A 22,536-nucleotide genomic window follows, 5' to 3' on the forward strand; every position below is an offset into this window, starting at 1 on the left:
CACAAATATTTAATGCCTATTAAATAAATGTTGAATTTTGCAAACCTATCCAGACATGTTTCCTCATTAATGTAGGCTACTGTATGTAATGTGGGTCAGATAAAATTTTGCCAAATGAATAAAATAGTATAATTTATTTCATAATGAAAAATAATCAACAAATCTTGTGAACACAATTTTCTAAATGAAAGAATAATAATAATAATAATAATAATAATAATAATAATAATAATAATAATAATAATAATAAATGTTTTTTGAAAACGCGTTTTTGTTGAGAAAAAACAGCGTGAGCCAATATAACACTTACGCTAAAACTGAAATATGAAGAGAAACCCAGAAGGTGAAAAGCATTACTTGTAAACTGTAGCCACCGCTGTTGCTAGGTAGGCTAAACTTCCTGCCTTCATTTTACGACTTACGTCACGGTGCTTGCCGACAGTTTTGTTTACGGCAGTCGATGTGCTTCCTTCCAAAGAACCACATGTTCAAAGCTTAGATTATATCAAGCGATATAGTATTAACTTTGTAGTTCGGCTGGCTACTGTAATCTTGGAATTTTGAATGCTTTAATATCGCGTTGTTTACAAATGCGAAACTGACCGCAAATCGACTTTGCTCGCGCTGAAAGAGTAGGGTATATTATGGGTAAAAGCAAGAACAAGAAATTTAAACGTCCCCAGTTCTCTGCAGAGGGACTGCCAGTATCTGCTGTAAAGAATGTAGATGACGAGGAAGAAGTTGAGTCGCCTGCCGACGAGTTGCTTGAAAAAGTAGGTTTTGATAATACTGACTGTGACTTTTGTATTGCTGTACAATTCATATCCATTAATGTGATAAGTCAGATGTCACGTGTTTTCTCCCTGCCATTCGAAGTTAAATAGCTACACATGTCATTTTGAAGGTATCTAAGGCAGCTGGTAGCGAGGCACTCCTAGTTGTTTTTTTTATCTGTTTACTACCTCACTCAAATCTAAATCTCAGACATTGTAGCTTTAGTTAACCTTGGTAATCCTTCACAACACAAATCATTCGCAACACAAATACAAATTAAGTTTCTCGGAGTCGGTCGTAGTTTTGGTGCAGATTACCAGAGTGAGGGAACAACAGATTCTCAGTAAATGATGCAGATTAACATAGCGCCACAGACATTCGATTGCCTTTCTGTGACTTGTCACTTGTCTAATAGTATATTCACAAATTAATGTCCCTGTTCTGGTATTGCAGACTTCTAATTTAGTTAGGGATGAGACCGAACATGAGATTAAACAGCTCTTCACACCATAGTACTATTAATCCATTACTTGATCTTTGAATACTTATCAGTTGACAGAAAATGAAGAGAATATTCACAAAAGACCCTAAATTAAATCGGTATTTGAATTTGATTTCTTTGAATTTATTGAGTGTGATTGAATGCTGGGCTCTGGAGTCCTAATTGATATATAACAAGAATTAATTTCATACATTATATACAGCGCTTGGAAATACACTATATTACACAGTCTTAGTTATTTAGATATTTGTAAATTGAGCTATAGAATATTCAAATAACTGCACGTCCACAATGTTCAGCACTTAATTCAATCAGTTCAATCAGTTGATTAACTCACCTCACCTAGTTGAGAGTACATTAAGCGCTGACCACAAATGAACATGCTTATGCTAGAACAGTATAATATACTATGAGTAATTGCAATAACAAGACATTTAACATCCCCAGTCCTCTTCCTAGTGATTGCCTGTTTCTGCAGTGTCACATCCAGACACTGGTAACAGGATGAGTCTCCCAGCATTCCTGGACTCTAGTTCGAACTTTCGACAGCTTACGTGATTTCTATCTGTAATGGATCCAACCGAAAGAGTTGCTGCTGATGAAATGTGCATGTATGACGTTGGTTTGTTTGCAGCTGCAGAGTCCCAGTGCAGACACACGGGAGTTTGCTTGCGCCAGCATCTCTCAGATCGTGCAACAGAGCCAGGCCATGCCCGCTTTCCTGCAGCGCGACGCCGTGCGCTGCCTCGGGCCCCTGCTGCTGGACCGCAGTCTGTCCGTGAGGGAGACCGCCGCAGGGGCGCTCAGGTCCGTCACAGCATGCCGCCATCTTACAACACACTGCAGCCATTTTACATAGCACTTGAGACATAGGAAGAGAAATCTGACTTGCTTCTGGGGAAAGTTATTCATATCTGTTCCCCTAACGCAAATGCCATGAATTTGTATAATGCCGTCAGCCTCACTTTACATGACATTCATAGTCAGAAAGACAGAATTGCTAGTCTTTTTAATAAATTATACATAACATTAAATTAATTCATTTAAAAATAATAATAAATTCAGGCCATCCATTTGAAGGCTGTTATAAAGGGCTGGGCAATCCTTTGTCCCAAAGAGCACTACAGAATACTGGTGAAGGAATGAGTCTTAAAATGGGTAGAACTACCAAATGTGACCAGTGACCCGATGGACAAGATTTAGAGTGCCATATTTCCCCTGAAATAGAATAAATTTAAATGTGATTTAAAATTTAAAAAAAAAATATGGTGATGTTTATCTAGTCTAAGTTTATTCATACTTCATTTGAGAGGAGGCCTTCATAGATGCTACCAGTTGATGTAGAAAGTGCTAACATTATTGTTTGCAATAATGTTATGAGCAATAGGTAGCATTAAGCCTAGTAGTCTAACTAGACTAATTATATGAAGTGCTGCCATTGTGCTGATCAGGAGTGAATTTGACAGCGGTAAAAAACATACAGAACAGCACTGTTGCTAAGTCACATTTTTGAGTCACAAGCCATGTTTACAAGCACAAAATCATGTGGTTTTGAATGCACGCCATCCCGCTCAGCCAATGATTTGTAATCAGTAATTCAAATCATTCACTAATTAAAATTTTTGAGTGGAGTAGAGATTGCCCATCCCTCATAATGATTGCCGATCCCTTGATGTATCATGTAGGGGCGACATAGCTCAGGAGGTAAGACCGATTGTCTGGCAGTCGGAGGGTTGCCGGTTCAAACCCCGCCCTGGGCGTGTCGAAGTGTCCTTGAGCAAGACACCTAACCCCTAACTGCTCTGGCGAATGAGAGGCATCAATTGTAAAGCGCTTTGGATAAAAGCGCTATATAAATGCAGTCCATTTACCATCATCGATCAGCAGCTAGAGAGCGAGTTTTTAATCATAAAAAGAAAATCAGACAAAATCATGGGCTAATGACGAGGTGTAAGCTCTGATCAGAGTCTTGTCAGAGGACGATGTTCAGAGGGAATTTGAGTCGATAACTTGTAATGAAGAAATGTACCAAGAGATTTTTTTGCGTTTAACTGAACTTGGCACAGGCCACTCCGCTAAATAGTGCTGGGAAGAAATAAAAAAAAAAAAGCAGAATTACAAAAAAATGAAAGACCACAATTACCTCAAATAGACAGACCACAATTACCTCAAATAGACAGACCAATTAATGGTTTGACCCATGGACCCAGTTCTTAGCCACAGACCCATTGCTTTTTTTCTTTTTTTACAATTACTTCCTCCTACTTTGCATAATCTTCACGGTTCCTGAGGCACAATGGGAAAGAAAACACAAACGCATTCCAGGAATCGTGTTAGACCCCATTGTGGGTAGTTTTTGCCTGAGTTTAGTTCCTACAACCTGGTGAACAAGGGGCTATAGACACCTACCATGAGGCCAACTCATTCTTTCAGGTGCAGAATGAAAGTATCTTTGATTACACTGACACATAGTAGAGTTTTAGAGTTTGTGGTGAATACCCTTTTTATTGGTGATGGTAGGAACCTCAGTGCCTGTGGAGGTGTGGATGTCTGTGAGGACATGGTGAAGAAGGACATTCTGACACCACTGACTGCTTTGCTGAGAGAGGTGATTGCACGCCTCAGTTCAGCCTTTTTAGGCTACATTTTTGTTTTATGTGTTCATTTTGTGTGCATTTTCTATCATTAAGTAGTACTCACACTGGGATTTAGTATTCTGAACTAAACGATTGAATATATTTGTACTTGAAACTGAGCCTGCTAAGTGGTAGTTGCACTCTGTCCAGCTCTTTGAACTGACAATACCGTGAGCCTGACCTGGCTGACATTATCTTGACAGATCCTCCCAATGGCCAGGGATGTGCTTTGCTAATAAATGGCCAGTTACTAGCTCTGAGGTGGTATTATCTTGTGTAGAGGGAATCAAATTGGTGGCAGCAAGGAAGCAAATTAAACTATTATCTTGTAACCTAATGCTGGCTGAAGCTGGCTTATAGTAATTTGATTGCAAGATACTAATATCAGTTAACCAAGACATTATTACTACCACTGAATCTTGTGGCTTTCACCTTTGTAAAGGGTATGCTTGGTAATTAATGAATCAGTCTTATGTATGTGTAGCTTTGATCAGGTTGGGGTGAGTTGATTTTAAATTGAAATTCATGGAACAATACAATTTGAAATTAAGAAATTTAGAATGAAGCAATTCCTCTTTGAATGCTTAACAAATATTGTGATTCCAAATCAATAATTGGATTAATTTGCTGAATTGATTGAAATTCACCCGTGGTGTGAATTGAATTCAATGAATTGAATTTTGAGATAAGGAAATGGAATTTAATTTCTGCAATTGACCCCAACCCTTGTTCTGATGCACCTTTTTCATTTAAACATTAGTAAAAATTAATATAATGTGATAAAAACTCTCTTAAAAGATTTTTTTAAAGATTTCCAGAATATTCGTAATTTCATTGAATAAATAAATGTACATGTGTAATGTGTATCTTGCTTTTGATGAAATGAGCCCTCATGAAACATTATATCCAGTTATCTCAAAATTTATGACCATCCATGCAATCAGTGTACAGTGCATTAGTCATATTTAATTATTGAAAAAATATTACATATTCATAGTTCCTGTTTAATTGAAATCCAAAAAAAAAAGTGATGATCATACCTTTGGATTCAGATTAGCATTCCTGATCTCTGACACTGGACTGCCACCACAACCCGCACTATTAAAGTGCCTCAGTTACATGAACGGCAAGGGCAATCCAGCACCACCAACCAGGAATGCAGCCATATACCCTGAACAGAAATATTACACATTTGTGATTTTCATTGAATAAAAAAAACATTTATTGTACATATTCTGATATGATTACAAGCCTCTCCTTTGAGAAGGTTCTATAATTTTCCGAAGACTGCTGTGTCAGGAAATCAGATTTTTTTATTTTACAGCTTGTTGGTTTTCACAGTTAATTTGGGTTTACTGCATTTGTTCCATGGCAGTGCTGCACAGGCTTTGACTCGAGCTCTGACCTCTTGCCAAAATCGCCAAAAGACCAGAAGAACCTTGTGGAAGCCGTAGCCAACGAAGCTGTGAACTTACTGTGGAACCTTTGGTAAGCTGTGCATCATATCTTGTCATTCGCCCAGCACAAGACAAGTTACAGGAAGACAGATTCTCATAGAGATTGGTGCAGATTCCCATAGTGACTTGAGCAGTAACATTAAGCTCTTGTGTCTGTGTGTGTGTTTAACGCATCGCTAACTCTTGTTTCATATCTCCCTGCAGTGAGTGCTCTGGCCAGGCAATATCAGTGTTCAATAAAGCAGGCCTTTTGAACGTGGTGATTCAGTGCCTCGAACGACACCCACACAATATGGAGCTGGCCTTGTCAGCTGGTTAGTTTCACTCTACCGAAACGCCAGAGTCCATTTTTTTTATTAAGGGATATGACACTTCCCGTTGGCAGGTGTCTGGTAATAAGATCCTGTGTGTATGTGTGTTTATAGCTCGCTGCCTGCACACAGTGACAGAGGAAAACACAGAACTCCTGGGTTCTATGAATGTGGCAGTTCTCGGAGGACTGGAGTCTGTGCTGCTGTCTTCACACCCAGGCATGGGACACACTCTGCTACGCACACTCACTGCCGGTATGACTCCCGTGGCCTTGCTGTGGCTGTATTCTTCTTCGTATCAGTTTTATTCTTTTTATTTAACGTCTTTATTTTATTCTGTTTTTGTATTTCACTTTGTCTTTATCTTGGGCTTTTCACCGCTGCTGTCCCTCCCACATGGCTGTCTGGAGGAGTATTAGTTCTGATAAAGGGACTGAGGTCAGCGCAGACCTTCAGGTGCCCTGTAAACAGAGCTAGTCTGACCCCAGTGCTGTCCCTCAGGTGCTCTGTAAACAGAGCCAGTCTGACCCCAACGCTGTCCCTCAGGTGCCCTGTAAACAGAGCCAGTCTGACCCCAGTGCTGTCCCTCAGGTGCCCTGTAAACAGAGCCAGTCTGACCCCAGTGCTGTCCCTCAGGTGCCCTGTAAACAGCCGGTCTGACCCCAGTGCTGTCCCTCAGGTGCCCTGTAAACAGAGCCAGTCTGACCCCAACGCTGTCCCTCAGGTGCTCTGTAAACAGAGCCAGTCTGACCCCAACACTGTCCCTCAGGTGCCCTGTAAACAGAGCCAGTCTGACCCCAGTCCTGTCCCTCAGGTGCCCTGTAAACAGCCGGTCTGACCCCAACACTGTCCCTCAGGTGCCCTGTAAAAAGACCCAGTCTGACCCCAGTACTGTATCTCAGGTGCCCTGTAAACAGAGCCAGTCTGACCCCAGTGCTGTCTCCTGTCTGCAGGGTCGGTGTGGAACATGAAGAACTGCCTGCCCTCAGACCGACAGGCGCAGATCCTCAGCGCTCTGGTGGCCACCCTGTCCCACAGCCTGGAGCTGGACTCCGGCGAGCTCATCCCGGCCCTCCAGGAGGCCGAAGCAGCCAGGTGTGCAGGGGCGGCCAGGGATGCCAAAGCGGAGGAGATGGAGGAAGAGGAGGAGGTGGAGGAGGGAGACGGGGAGATGAGAAACAGGAAAACGGCCAAAAGGGACAATGACTTCTCCGATCTGCTGCCTGTGAGTAATGTTCCTGCTTGTGGCAAACAGCACAGTCTGTGAGGGGCGGTGACCCCTGTGTTTTATTTATTAGCAATGTCAATCAACCAGTTTCCATGGAAATTACAGGGAATATGCTGACATTCTTGGCAAATATTTAGTGAATTGTTTTGACTAATGTCTTTGTGAACATTTTTACCACCACTACACCAGGTGCTGGGTACAGCATTAAAAGTTACCACAACATCATATTTATTATTAAACCTTATTTTGTCCAATTCAAAGCCACTTTGAGGCTTGTTGTACAATGGATGTCCCCATTCTTGATGAGAGGTGCTTTTTCTGACAGTGTTCACATTAGTTGAAATTTTCAGAAATGTCCCAAGTCTCTCTTGAAGGAACGTATGAAATGAGTCTTTAAAATTAAGAAAGAATATAGAAGACATCACGATAAGAGAAAAGCTGAAAAATACAGGATGATAAAAAATATAAAAGAAAATAGATAGAGTATAGAGTATAAATAAAAGTATACAGCGAAGAGTTAATTAGTTAAAAGCAAGTTCTTAGTTGAACACAAAGAACAAAAAGGTAAGTTGTGAGGTTACTTTGGAATAGATGTACTGTTTCACAAGCCCTCAGATCCTGTGGATGTCTGTTCCAAAGTCTAGGGGCATATAAACTAGGGTTGGGACCACTTATCAATTTATTGCTAATTATCGATAACAATGGGAAATCGATAGGCAACATAGCTTTGTTTTTTTCATGCATAAATAAACATTTTGCATGCCAGTCACTTATCCAAACACTGAGCATCAGTTTCTAACAGAATGCGGCTCTGTAACGATCACCACAGGAGCAGGGACACAGCTATGCCAAGAAGCATAGAAGCCGTCTGTCCCAGGAAGTCTGTCCCTTCCGAAAGGATGTTCACTAGGGCCGGGCAGATTGTAAACAAATTCAGGTCCTGTCTGAAAGCACAGCATGTGGACGCAAGTTGTCATGTCCATTGAGTTTATGTTTGATTATAAACATAATACAAACAAAACTGAAACTGTAGTTTTGGAATAATATTAGCATTTGAAAAAAAAGCAAGCAGCCATGTAGTAATCCGTGTAGTAATCCAGTTGGTTTCCGTTGGCCATGTGGCAGAAAGGTGTGTTCCTATTGGATGTTTGTGCTTGGCCCAGGTGGAGAAGGAGGAGCTGAGGGAAGCCGCCGCCCTGCTGGAAGCGCAGCAGACTTCCCTGGAAATCATCGGCAACATGTGCTGCTCCGACGGTGAGTGCCCAGGGCAGGCTGACACTGCCTTGCAGTGGGATATCAGTACTGGGGGCTGCGAAACTGCTGCCGTGTCTTTAAAAAGTTGCCATTTCTGCCAAAGGATTCTTTGTGTGCATGCATATGTGCATGCGTGCGTGAGTGAGTGAGTGAGTTTGACTGTATATGTGTGTGAATGTTTATGCATGTGTGTGTCTTTGTGCGTATTTACGTTTGTGTGTGTATTACATGGGCATATTTCTGTACTTGTAGATCCCTCTGATGACGAGTGGGAAGAGATGTCCAGCAGTGATGAGAGTGAAATGTGCTCCGATAACATTTGTGAAGCCAATTCCAGCCTCCTGTCTCCCCTCTGTCTGTCAGCTGAGATTCACAGTGCACTCCTCAACCACAACATGCCGGAGAAGGTGTGTAACACAGAAACATCTTATGTTACAACCATAAAATGGGTGTTTGGCTATATCTTGACCAGACAGACAGGTAATTTTAGTCAGTTTGTTGAGGGAGCTGAATATAGAAATACCATGAATGTGAATAGTTGTCTGCTTGTCAGTTTGTCCTCAGACTGTGTGTCCCAAGCTTTAAATAGTGGTCTAGCTCGCAGGTTCTAGCTGGCATGATGTTTGTTGATTGAGTAAACAACAGCGCACTATGTAAGCATTGACATGCCATCAGTTTTACCAGATCAATGTCCCTCCCCTTCCTATTAAAAAAAACTGCTAACCTGCTAATTGATGTTGCTATGCGCCTTGTAAACAAGCGCATCCCTCTCAACCACTGAGGATGAAAATTGCATTGTGAAGACAAACGAGTCAATCCCAGAGAAAATAAGGGCTCAATTTGGCTCAAATGTGGGGCTAAAGAAAATGGATTAAGGCCTTGTCCAATGAGGGAAAATTTTAGTCAACAGTGTATAGGGGATAGTGCTGTAGTGACTCCTCTGGTGAGATATGGAAATATTTCCACTCATTTCCATACGCATTTCCACTCCACACGCTTGTGAACAGTATTTTGAGATTAAATACGAGTTTTTGCTGATCATGTTTTCTGCTCGTCTGAACATTTTTTGTCCTGTTGTCTTGGTAATTGTCTTTTCGTGAATTTTTCACACTCTGTCTGCCCATACTTTATCAAAGGTTCTTAAGAAGACAGAATTCCCAAGCAGTGCAGCTGTGGAAGTCTGCAGCAAGAATCCAGCTTGGAAATGTCTGATAAAAAAGTACTTTTCTTCTGTTATTTTCTTTCATATGAACCATGCTTTAAAAGACAAATTCAGGTTGTAAGGGAGAAGTATTAATATTTACCTCACTACTGTTACGCAACTGATTTTACCCTTTTTGTATTGAGAGAATCGAGTAGCTTTTTGATAAATAATCTGACTAAATACTGAGTGAAATACCCAGGATTTAGCATTAATTGTGTCTGATAAAGTCCAGGCTGCTGTACAGTGACATTTTTTTTGAGTCTTTGGTTGATAGACTTCATTTTCCAGAATGCATCAGGTGCAGTGCCGGGCCCTCACCTGCCTCCACAACATACTGTCTGTCATGGAGGCCGAATCTCTGGGGGGAACGACTGCTCTTCAGGCTTTGGCCGTGCATCTCTCCAATATGATCTTCAGTAAACCAGGTAAGACAGGAAGTGCAGATTAAGCTAGATTAACTGGAAGTACACACTTTTGACAAGTTTACACCACAGTCTGGAATTAAGTAATCTTGGTAAAACCATAAGCACTTGCGTCCTGTTGGAACTGAACAGAAATATGCGTTCACAATTCGGTAATTTATTTTTATCTTTAGAGATTCCCAAACAAGAGGAATTCCTGGAGGCAGTAACCAGCGCTGTGAGGTCACTATTACAGATCATGGCTTCCAGAAAAATCCAACAGGTTAGTGACAGAAATTCTGTTGTGACATATTCAGAGATGTTTCATGTACATTGAAAGGGTAGACCACTTTAAAGGTTCAGTGTGATTTAAAAAAAAAAAAAAAAAAAAACATTCCACCCCCTCCCCTTAGTACTCCCTCCAATGCCCTGGCCTCCAGACACATGAATGTGTGCCTGTCCTCTGAGTACTGTAGAGAGCACAAAAGCGTTGAAAAGTAAATCACATCACATCTCATTCACAGGTAGAAAATAAAATGCATAATGTTCTCATAATGAACATAAACAATGAACATAACTAGTTTAGTAAAATAAATAGTTTTTTTATTTAAAGCTATGGCCTCACGACATTCAACAAATGCAGACACTAGCTTCTCCTTCCCTCTAAATACCATTTAAAAAGAACATGATTGGACAAAGAGGTCTTTCTCTCTTCTGACCAAAATGTTTTTGCATGTGCATATTTAAATAAAGAACAACAGTTCACATATTCATATGGAATGTGTGTTCCTGCCTTCCCAGGGCGTGGGAAGATGCTTTGAGCAAGGGTTGCTGCCGACGGAAATGCTAAATTGTATTTGTTCAACTAGCAGAGAGGGGCTTGACACTAGATAATTTCCTTTTACATTTTAACTTCACATACATTATCACACAATTATGTAAAACACAGATTTATACTATACAGAAAGCTCCTTCACATTACAAAATCAACAAAAGTCCATGCACATACCTCTTCACCTTGCAGGCGGAGTAAAAACAGGCTAGGTCCAGAGAGTGAGTCACGAAAATGACTTTATATATGAATACTCAGCACTAAAACCCAAGACTCATGCTTTTTAAGCATTTCCACAGGCTTCTCCTGGTGAAACTGAATCACTAGCTTGACACAAAGGAACAATAATGATAGCTTTTAATGCATGCTCACAGTTGGCTGTATCTTGCTATCAAAGTCAGGCAAAGTCCACAACCTGTTAACAGTGCAGTTTTCTCAGAATTATATACAGGTAGTTCTTTGTATTGGAGGCATTTACGCAAGTCAGTTTCTTAGAATGTAAATGATTAAAAGTCATTTCAAGACTGTCTATTACCAAATTGTTTAGGTCACATGAGTGGTAAGAATCAGTGACCGACAATCTGTATCACAGCTCTTAATACAGTGGCTTACCAACCAGCAGGGGGTGCTGCAGCACCCTCAGCACTGCTACTTCCCGCACCTATGTTCTCAGAGTACCTAAACCTTGGTAGCTTCTCATACCTCAAATTTTGACCCAAATGGTTATTCCTTTGGCGAGGGACACCAAATTATAGCACTGTCGCTTCACAGCAAGAAGGTCCCAGGTTTGAATCCCAACTGTGTGGAGTTTTGCATGTTCTCCCAGTGTCTGCACGGGTTTCCTCCCGCAGTCCAAGGACATGCAGGTTAGGCTAATTGAAGAGTCTAAATTGCCTGCAGGTATAGGTGTGTGAGTGAATGGTGTGTGTTCCCTGCGATGGATTGGCAACCTCTCCAGGGTGTATTCCTGCTTCTCACCCAATACATGCTGGGAACGTTAGATAATGGCTGGATGGCTACATAGTAGCAAGCAGTCACGTAAAAAAGCTTAATTGCTTACCAAGTCAAGAGATTGTGCCATTCCCTGTTCTGAGTGCAAGAAATGTAAACAGAGTCAGTGCCTTAGGGACCTCAGGAAAACTATTTCAAGGTAAAAGATTTTGTTTCTGCTACATTGCAGGATTTCCATTCCATAGGCAAAACGCCGATGTTAAGCTTTGGAGGTTTTACTGTATGGACATTTTACTCTGTGGAAAAAGTCTCACAAGGCCTTTTTTTCTGTCTCCATCCACCTGGCTGTGACCGCGTGTGCGGCAGTGCATGAGCCCGGAGCAGCTGATGCGGCTGAGCGAGGCAGCGACACGCTGCGACATGGTCAGTGTGAGGGTCAACGCCCTGGCCATCCTGGGCATCACGGGCAGCACGCTGGCCAGAGAGCAGGGCACAGCACCCAGCCTGCAGGTACGGCACTTATAAGGCTGCAAGGTTGCAAGGATGCAGGTTTTAAGTATAACATAACTTTAATGCCTAGTCCAAGTATTCAGAATTTAAATATGTCAAACGATTAGCAGGTGGCTACACATGCAGAGCTCATCAGGATAACCATTGCATCTAAATTAAAAAATAAGCAGACTTCACAGGAGACCCGAGCACTGTGCACTATTTCTTTATTCTTCAGATTATTGGCAGTGCCTTGCTGCAAGTAGCTTCAAAGGATCACAACATGGTGGTGTGTGGGGAGGCTTTGGATGCCCTGTTTGATGTGTTTGCGGATGGAAAGGAGGCAGAGCAAGCTGCTAAGAACATCCATCTGTTGCCTTCCCTAAAGGCACTGCAACCTGTCTTCAAGGCCAAGGTAATGTAAAGTCAGGCCTCCACTGTGTACTTGCGCGTGCATAAGCACACTGTCGCACTGGCCTTGTCTTGTCTAAAAAATGCTGCCTTTGTTTTTCTTTATATTAGAGTTGTCAGTAGCAGGTTGCCTGTACGTCATTCATCTCAACATTTGTTTTCCTGGGTGTGGTGTTTGATCGATGGAGGTAGTCAGTGTAGTCTCAGCCATGCCTACTGATGTAGTGAGTACTGATTTTTTTAACGCAGCCCAGGTACTTAAAGGTGTGCTCTCCTCCACGGTATGGGGCTGACAGAGAGCGTGTTCGTTTGTGAGAGACAAAGTGAAGCCAACGTGGAAGAAAAGCTTGAGTAGCTCAACAGAAGTGAACAGAGTGAACGCTGAAAAGCTTCTGTTACGTTTGCTTTGTTTTTTGTTCTTTGTTTTAGTTTATCTTTGCCTGGAACCTGTGAGGGGCATGGGTGAAGATTTTTGTTATTTGTTTGTTCATGGGTTTAATCCCCTCTCTCTGTCTCTCTCTTACTCTCTCTCGTATGACAATAAACATCACGGTGATATACTGTATATCACATTTTATTTTAACTTTGTTTAAAAATGCTTTCCTTTGATGGTGCCTTCATGTATCATCTCTCCAGCTGCGAAAGGAGTGCAAGGGGAAGTACAGCCCCGAACAGATGTGTGTGCTGGACAACATCAGAATAAACCTGAGGAGATTCATCGGGTATCTGGAGACCCTGGAGTAGAGCTGCAGCCTTGCAGTCCCAGACCAAATAGTAAAGGGAGCTCAGAGTGGCTCATTGCACACAGGTGACTGGTAATGGGAACTGCTGAAAACAATTGTGAAAAGACTCCAGGGAACATGCTTTATTGAAAACATTGGACTGAATAATACATTTCTGTTTGGTTTTTATCAATGGTTTTTGAAAAAAAAAAAAAAAGTATGTTTGTAGTTTCCAGGCTTTGAAATGCATGAGTTAATTTAAGAGGGTATCTAAAACATAAAAATAATGGCATGGATGCAATACACAAAAGCTAATTTTTCCCTTGCAATAAAGTTTTTAAGTTTTATTTATCCAACTTTGTCTCTTTTGCCATCTTTCAGTGTTTAAGTGATATTTCTTACAGAAATCCATGGTTTGGGCAATACAGGCTGCCATGAGTTCCAAAATGTGATTGTAGTTCTTCTTCAGAATTTTCAGATATCCATTTAAAGGGTGACCTTTACCTGAATTGATTGTTATCGTGTTGCCTTGGAAAATTTGGTTGTCAAGTAGTCGTTTCCAAAGCTGTAAGGGGACTCACTGTGCCTTTTGGCAGTGTTTCCACTGCTGACTTGTATGGTCATTTGTTTTTCCCCTTTGCTGTTCACTGGAAATGACACTACAACAGGGAATGGCTTAATTATAATATTTTCTGAACTACACCGACCCAAGCTATAGTTGTCAGGACTTTAAAATCACTGACCAACAATGTTTACAGTGTACAGTGAAGCATTTAGCTGGCGCTCTTGTGCGTTGTGACATGCAATTAGTGTACAAAGAAAAGGCCTAGTTTCGTAAATCACTAACATTCCAAGTAGCAATTAATGAGTGCAATGGTCGGGCCATAATACACCACTGATAGGTAATATCTTTTGTCACTAGAATTATCACGTGGAAGTGAAGGTAAAGAGGGTTTTTTTTTGGGGGGGGGGGGGGGTATAGAGAGTAGGGGATAGATAGGAGATGTGGAAGAGTGAAGTGGGAATCAGGGTGGATAAGTTGGGGTATTTCCTGAAGCAATGGGTCTTCAGGGCAGGGATACTAGAATCTGGTCCTCAAGGTCAGTAGTACTGCTAGTTTTGTCTTCTGCATACTAGTCCATAGTCCAATAATGTCAGATTGGCCAGTGATTACATTCAACTGGTGTGTCAGATTTAAAGGCATACTATGCAGGATATTTACCTTGAAAATATAAAATAACCATGCTAATGCATATCTATGATGCCCTGGCAATCTCTGTCACTATGCACTTTCACTGAATCCATGCATGTTTATCTGTATTTTTAATTCTAAATTGTGTTCAGGGCATTTCTGGGCGTGGTGCTCTTCTATGTGGGAGGGGTGGGTGGCTATAGAGCCTGTGGTTTGCTAAGCAAAAAGACAACAAGCCTACAGGGCTCATTCAAGAACTAGAGTTAACCTTGGAATTGCTTTTCCTTGGTGGCATTAGCTTAAGTTCACCAAGGGGATGAAAAGCGACATGGTGTTGGCTTGTTTTCTGTTGGACCTGTAAGTAACTTTACCTGCAGTGTGAAACTAGCAACAATAAGGACTTTCTCAAGGGTCTTACATTTTGCTAAATAAATGTCCCAATGATAAAACCACTATTACGTAACATAATGGAATTATGACCACAGCAAATATAAAAATATATTTCATAGTATGCCTTAAGTCAATCCCTGATTAGAGGTGAGGAATGAAGATCAACTAGCGATAACTAGGTAACTAAATTGGGTATAGCATTATAATTGCTGAATTACAATGGTAAATAAAGTAAGTTACTGTTCTCCAGTGCTGGCGCTAGCCTGCTGGATACCAAATAAATCTTCAGTGTAATTGGGATGGCAGGTATGCCATTCTGCCAAGTTACGGCTTAGTGGTGTGGCATGCCCCATACCTATACAGAACCGAGAGTTTGGCACTTTTCAGGGTTCCCTAAATAACCACAATGACCACAGAATTTCAGCCCTTAAAAACATTCATTTCTGTACTTTCTGACTCCATTTCAACAGACAGAATTCACAACCAACTTCACACGTCCACACAATAAAGCCCCAAACTTAGGGTATTTTGCGTTTTTCCTTCTTTTTCTTACTCTATTACATCATCATAAATGCTTCAGGCCCACAAATAATATGCCTCCCCATTAGACATTTAGGTACATCAGCCAATAAAAACATTGGATACGCACACAAAATGGAAATATATATAAGTGCACACGTTTAAAAAAACAAAACTTTGCTATCCTGATGTCTACTTGCCTCATAACTCATTGGGGAGTGAGAGACCCGGGTTAAAATCCCCCTGGACTCAAACGAACCTCTAACTCATTACACTGGCTTGCTGGCTAAATAAAATTAAACTATTATAAACTATTGCTTTTGCATCTGTAAAATGTTTGCAGAGAAACTCAGTTATCAATTATATTTCTGAAATCCAAATAAAATACACACACACCCTTTTAGACAGTTCTGCTTTCAGAATTTTCACCGAGTTTTACGTAAGCTACCCAGCTACAGACATGACAGAACAAATGTATAACGTTAATACAGACGCCTCCGAAATTAAGCTACTGTCACTACCAGTCGTATAGAAACTGGTGGAAGAATGATGACGACTTCTTCACGCCAGGTATATTGATTTTCTTTTAGTCAAAATGGTTCATTCACTGCTGTGCCTGTACTGATTGCTACATTGTAACTAGGCTACTGTAGCAATCCTGCAGTGCCACATTTCTAAATTAATGTTAGCTTACCCTGTAGATCCTCTACCGACATACAAACAATTAGTAGGTCTGTCGAGTACAATAGCCCATTAAAAACACTTCCATTTAAAAACGACATGCACTTTAATTTGTTTGTCATTCATGGTAAAGGAAAAATGGTTGAATCCATGCCTGCATGTTTCTTTCAGAATGCAGGCTGTGTTTGCATGCATTTATGTTTATACATGTCTGTCGTAGCTTACATATATATATATATATATATATATATATGAATTACTAGTATCACTTACTCATAACAAAGTACAAAAATGTATTATATCTGAAGAAAAGCACATTTTCAATGTACAAAAATGCCAAGTTACTCACATATACTAAGTACTGCCTGTAAGTCATTAATTCAAACCGGCAAAGTTACAAGAAACAATATTGGCTATCTTACCTTGCAGAAATGAAACAAGCTGTATTCCAAAGCAATGTTATGCAATGTTTCCTAAATTGTTTCAAGTGACTTGGCCCTGTGTTTTTTAATCTTACCATGTAAAGACAATGTGATTATTCAAACTCTGTGTCTCATTAAAGTGTCAAATTGCAAAAAGTGCCTCATGCAAGACATTTAAATAAATTGATGATATACCTATCTACACATATGGTTGCCCTATTCATATACTGTACAATTTAGGAAACATTGGGTAGCAATGCTTTGGAATACAGCTTGTTTAATTTGTGTGAGGTAAGATAGCCAATATTGTTTTTTGGAACCTGGCATAATTTTGATATGCCAGTTTGAATTCATCAGTTATAGACAGTGCTTTGTATGTGTGAGTAATTAGGTATTTTTGTACAATTAAAATGTTTCTCATCAGATCTAACTTTACTTGAATGTTGGCTGTCATGAACTAATAAAATATGATGTTAAAGCTACTGTAGCTAGTATTTGTTTTTATTTAGTGCTAGCCAGTTAGCTTACTTTCTAAGCTTGGAAATTTAAAGTTGGGATATTTAGGTAATGTTAGCTAATCTTTCCCACAGAGTTTACATTACCTCAGCAAAAGAGTTCCATGCGTCATAATTATTATTACCATTGACCTGCAATTACTCATTGATCTCATGAATGCACGTGGTGTCTGTGAAATATTATCATAAACTAACCCTGTTGGTCTCACGTGTTGTATTCCTTATCAAAAATTCAGACAATGTTCTAGATAGTACATTCACTTACCTGGGAGAGGATACACAACAACTTTTTTTTCTGAATATAATGTAAGAAAATTAGTTGAAGAGACTAATGGAAACACAGAAAATATAATTTAAACCAACAGTACTCCTGGCCCCATAGGGCCTGATTTGAATATCTCAGAACTACGGAAATGACCAGACCATCAACCGCTCTCATGTGGCATGTTACTAACACTTGCATACTATTTAGGATTAACAGATTTTGGATGGTCTGTAACTGTAACATCTTTAAAAAATATACTTTTTTTTAAAAGAAAAAAATGGAGCATGGCTGTGTGTAGTAGGTACTAGGATAAAATATTTCTGTAGAAAAGCACATTGATCTTTGGAGTGTGTTATAAAATCTTTGCCTTCTGCCTCCCAAAAGCACTTTGAGAATATGCTAAAATACTATACAAATGTACAGTATATTTTATACCAAATGTCTGCAAATTCCGAATGCAATTTACAGTACCCAAACATATTTGTATGTCACTCCCTTCTTTGAAATGTCCTTCATATAATCAGGAAAGTGTATATGTGTTTGTATTCAGAGCCCTGCTACCAGTTGCCACTCATTTTCGCTGCATGGTCATTGCATTCAGATGAGAAAATATATTGTCCCAAAGTAAATTTGTTTCGGACAGATGATGCATGCTGTGTAATTGACACATTGGTGGAATAGATTTTGGGTGCAGGTGGCAGAGGCAGACTCGGCATACTTATTCATTATTACAAGCCACAGCTGCTGCCTGTGAGTAGGGTCAGCGCTGCCCCCTGGTGGCCAACACTCTAACACCCTTCCTGGCATCCCATTACTTTTCAATCCTGACCTAATTTCCTCCGAAAGTATGTGGAGGAACGGAGGGGAGGAGATGAGTTTGAATCTGCTTCACTAATACAGTGCTGTATGTTTCGCTTAACTCCAATATTGGGACACAAGAGGGAGGGAGGACACAAAGATTTTGGGGGTACGGTGGTAATGGAGGAAAGAATGATACATTATTGGGACGCACCAGTAGTCTGCATTTGATTCCTCACTGTAGGTTGTGTCAAGACAATGAAAACTTGAGCAAAACTTGCCATTCCAGTTGTGCATACCAATGAGTATTTCTCATGGCTTAACAAAATAATATTCAGCAGGTAAAAGATCATTGCATCAAAGAGACCAAAGGGTCATACTAAAGCACTAGGACTTTGGGGTCATTTAACAGTCATAACAGATGTGCTTTGTATTAGAATATAACCGTTCACAAAATTACTCTGCAAATAATGATTTTTAGCCATAGCAACTTAGCTGTAATTACTTAAATTGTAGTAATTGCTCAGTAAGAAATGGCTATATAGTGTTGCTGATGTCCTGTAGTTTTCTCTGGATTAAACCATGAACTAAAACATGAAGACAATATTAACACTGTAACTTAACATAAACTCAGATACATTTAAAAATATATATATTTTTTGATTGTCTGAACATATCTGCACTGGCTAAAAAAAAGGTTCCTGTGTGAGCTTTTCACAACCAGATATTATTGCTGCCTGTTTTAAATGTTTTTTCCATCATTAAATCATACTGAGCTAAGGGCGGGTGCATTATCTGTAAAGCAGTAATGTATTACAAATTTAAAGATCAGGATATATTTTCATTTATAATGAAAAATATACAGTCCTCTTTATAACCATGATATGATGTTGTGTAGGGTGTGCATTACCCACCAATTGCTATGCATCCAGAGGGTTGGCTACTGTAGGTCTTAAAGTCGTAGGCCAAGTGCCTTTTGCCCTAGGGTGTGATCTTATTTGTGAATAATTTGTAGTGTCTTATCTCTTGTGGTAAACCAAAATACGGTGACGTCATTAGCAGGATAAGATTAGCAGGCCTCCAATAAGCCCTCAACAAGGGCCACAGAAGGACTCCCTTGGTTTTCACGATTGGAGCGCAGACACGGAAACGGGTTGAATGGTGCTGAAAATCCTATTCAGGGGTGACAGAAAATCAGCTGCAGTGGTTAAATAATAATTGTACAAAATACTTTTCTTAAAGTCCTTTCGTTTCTAAAGCATTTTGGTTCAATATGTATACAAACAAAACATTTCCTCTGATTAAAGTCTGATCTGATACACCTGTGGTAAAACAAAAAACACTGATTCAGTTTTCGGAATCGAATTTAAATAGCATTCATTTTCATCCAACAGAAATCCAGCTATCATTCTTACGTAACAATAAACATGTTTTGCCTCGTTGCTTCAAGTCTCTGTTGTCTCCGCCCAGTTTAGTCCCCCTTTCGCTCTGAGTCTGCGCAGTCAATGTATGATCCGCCATTGAAAGACTCGACTTCTAGTGGGGGTCAGATACGCAGAGATACGGCACGGGACACGTTTCCTCTTCTCCTGGATATCATTTTTCTTAACTTTTGACAGTTTGAGTCTTTTTAACCATTAGTTCTGTTTGCGAATTTTTTCATTATTTGTTATTTTTCACTGAATAGTAAGTTACAATATTCAGATTATTAGTTGTTTTTTTTGTTAGCTTCACAGCAGAGCAATCCTTCATAGCTTGCTAACTAGCCACACGGGCTGAGCCTTGAGGCAGTGTGCAGTACCGTTTGATGGATCCGAGGATTTCCTGGTATCAGCCAGAACAGCTCGGACCTGCAAACAGCCTGTGGATGCAGATTTGGGAAACGACACAAGGTCTGGGAAATCTTTACTTCAATAAAAACTACAACACGGGCTCTAGTAATTCAAGTCCTAAATTGAACAGCAACGGGGTAACAGTCAACGTGATCATCCCCATTGATAACGGCGGTGCTAGTGCAGGGACCGGTGAGTCTACGAACCTGGTGATGTCCAACTCAAAGGTCCTGAGTGAAATAGCGGAGCAACAAGACTTTATACCACTGGAAACAAATAATCGAAACAACCGAACAGCGGGTAGGGGTAGAGGAGGTGTGGTAGGTGGCGGTGGTATCGTTAGTGTCTGGAGAGGGGGCTCAGACACCGGACATTGCAACAAAAGGAAAAGAGATAACAGGGCAAGCACTTTTGGCTTCAATAGTAGCCGCCTTCTTAGCAGCCCCAAAGTTTACGATGTCGGAGGCGGTGGAGGTTACACTGGCACGCCTTGGAAATCAAAGAACTACTCCGAGGGGATTTTGGGGTAAGTGACGTTCCACCATGCCTTTGCACTTTAGTCTAGCACTAGGGTGGCTGGCTGTCATTGTCAAATAGAAACATTAGCGACAGGTTAGTTAGTAATGATAAACTCAGCCAAGTTAGCGCTGTTCAGTAAACGCTAGCTTGATTGCTAGAGCATCACCGTTCGACATGCACATGGTGACTGTGTTACTGTTAGAACGAATCATTCAGAATGTCGCTCTGGAACGGGTTTTGTCATGTTGGCTAAAGATTTATGTGACACAAAATTTTGATGATAATGTCTAATGTAATGACATATCTGATATCTACTTGCTGATAATAACCTCGACGACGAGCTAGCTAGCTACTTAGTCCTGCATTAGCTTGCCAGCTGGAGGGGAAACCGTTATCCTCCTAGTGAACGTTGAAGTTATCTAACAGGAGCTGTGTGTTGTGGGGTACATAGTTTAGACTAGCTCTAACAAGATAATTAATTAATGCTAGAAACCCACACGAAGTAACGTTAAACTTATTAAACTGTTAGCTACCTGCAGTAGTAACGCTGACGAACACTGGCCAAATTCTAATTTTAGCAAACGATAACACTTAGCTATTACTTTTCCATTCAGCTCATCACAGCTAACTAATGCCATTAATATAATAACCGTTGTATAGTTATAGCATTAACTGTAATTGCTGAATTCTAATTGTAAGACAGTAGCTAAGTTCATGTTCTCCTGTGCTGTCGCTAACCTGCTGGATACCAAATAAATAAATCTTTAGTGTTATTTAACTTTAATTGAATGCTAGTTGTTGAGTATTTATTATAAATATGTGAAAGATAGCAAGTTAGTTAATCGTATTTATCTTTGTTTAGCTTGTGCTAACCATTTAGCTTACTTTCTAAGGTTGTAAATTTAAAGTTAGGATATGGGAACGTTAACTAACCTTTTTCAGAGTTTACATCGACGAAATTGTCCCATGCGTAATTATTTATTTGGGACACCTACGGCCCGCAGTTACTCATTGATCTCCAGAATTCCTGTTATGTCTTTAAAATATTATCGTAAACTGACTCTGTTAGTTATTTTTTTTATCCATTATCAAAATTCAAAGAATGTTCTGGATGGTGCGTTAATTTTCCCGGAGGCGGGTCAAGACAACTTTTTTTCTTGAATCACGGGAACTGGAGGATTGGATGATAATGCTGTCTTTCAGTGTCAGCTGCAGGAACCTCATGTTTCTTTTTTGCACTTGTAAGGAACTCTTGTTGCAGAACGAAAGTTGTTAAAATCAACCCGACTGTAATGACAATAATAAATCTCCTCTGAAATGTGGAAGCATATGTTTAACTTTAGTTTTATCGTATGTCCTCTAACTAAGTCTGGGGACCTCGTGCGATTTGATGAAACAGCCGGATTAAAATGTATACAGTTAAACATTTCGTCTAAAACTTGATTTTCTCAGATATCTCAAGTTTTTTTTTTTCCATTCCAGTATGATGAGTGCACACAGGCTTGCAAATACATTTGAGAACACAAAATCGAATTATTTAAATTTGGTATCACAATGTCTTGGCAGTTCAGTCGAGCTTTAATGTTCAGGTTCAAGAAAACCTTTAAAAAGCCAAATTGAATGAATTCTGCTAGGTGAAAAATTTCCAGAGATCTGCCTTTACCTTTCCCCTTGATAATGATGACAACTGTCCTTTCACCAGTGTGCATTGATCAATACATTTTAACAATTACTTCAGGCTATCACACTATTAATCTAGGAGAGCCAAGGCTTGTCATGTGCCCTTTATGTAGAGCATCTGCTTCTACATTTAGTAATTGACTCATGGTGACTGCTTCATTACAGGGCAGAGTGACATAATAGATAGAAATTAAGTTTTGATGGTGCGGGGTTGGGGGAGGGTTAAATGTGAATATACCCATATAGGAGTGGGCAAATATGCATAAAAACCTGTACCAGTATCCATGAGCCACACAAGCACACAGACCTATCTTCTAGCCTACCTCTAGTTGTCTTTTCAAATCTAAATTTGGAAAAAAAATTCCTTTGACATTTTGCATTTTCCTGAAATTTTACACAAAATTATTTTGGAATGATATCACATTTGAGATTAGGCTCACAAAAGATTTAAAAAATGTCTATTTTAATTAAAACCCCATTTTAGGATATTTTTGTGTCCATAGGTATTTCATTTGAGGCCCTGTAATAATTAAGATGTAAATTACACAGAC

The 22,536-nt window shown here is 40.0% G+C and overlaps 2 protein-coding genes across 2 annotated transcripts in view; both read left to right on the forward strand.

The window, feature by feature from the left end:
* The first annotated feature begins 430 nt into the window (after nt 1-430).
* Nucleotides 431-13,519, forward strand: heatr3 (HEAT repeat containing 3). The gene is made up of 15 exons (XM_064335793.1): nt 431-773; nt 1,911-2,083; nt 3,797-3,884; nt 5,288-5,400; nt 5,574-5,683; nt 5,795-5,935; nt 6,634-6,905; nt 8,072-8,162; nt 8,415-8,569; nt 9,299-9,381; nt 9,655-9,791; nt 9,962-10,050; nt 11,917-12,060; nt 12,278-12,454; nt 13,087-13,519. Exons 1-15 carry the CDS (start codon nt 645-647, stop codon nt 13,192-13,194), a joined length of 2,010 nt encoding a protein of 669 aa, XP_064191863.1. The 5' UTR covers nt 431-644; the 3' UTR covers nt 13,195-13,519.
* Nucleotides 13,520-19,480: 5,961 nt separating this feature from the next.
* The window catches only part of LOC135255062 (terminal nucleotidyltransferase 4B-like), a 33,601-nt gene continuing 30,545 nt past the window's right edge, over nt 19,481-22,536 (forward strand). Inside the window, exon 1 of the mRNA XM_064335791.1 lies at nt 19,481-20,312. Coding sequence (XP_064191861.1) covers nt 19,762-20,312 — 551 coding nt within the window. The 5' untranslated portion in view covers nt 19,481-19,761. The remainder of the gene's footprint in view (nt 20,313-22,536) is intronic.

The sequence above is a fragment of the Anguilla rostrata genome, chromosome 5 (genome assembly GCF_018555375.3).
Source record: "Anguilla rostrata isolate EN2019 chromosome 5, ASM1855537v3, whole genome shotgun sequence".
In the NCBI taxonomy this organism is placed as follows: Eukaryota; Metazoa; Chordata; class Actinopteri; order Anguilliformes; family Anguillidae; genus Anguilla; species Anguilla rostrata.

Bases quoted from the DNA above. Each gene is read 5' to 3' on its own strand.
- heatr3 (XM_064335793.1), top strand. From the start codon at position 645: ATGGGTAAAAGCAAGAACAAGAAATTTAAACGTCCCCAGTTCTCTGCA. The intron at 5,401-5,573 runs GTAAGCTGTGCA...ATCTCCCTGCAG, and splicing joins AACTTACTGTGGAACCTTTG to TGAGTGCTCTGGCCAGGCAA. The intron at 8,570-9,298 runs GTGTGTAACACA...ACTTTATCAAAG, and splicing joins ACCACAACATGCCGGAGAAG to GTTCTTAAGAAGACAGAATT.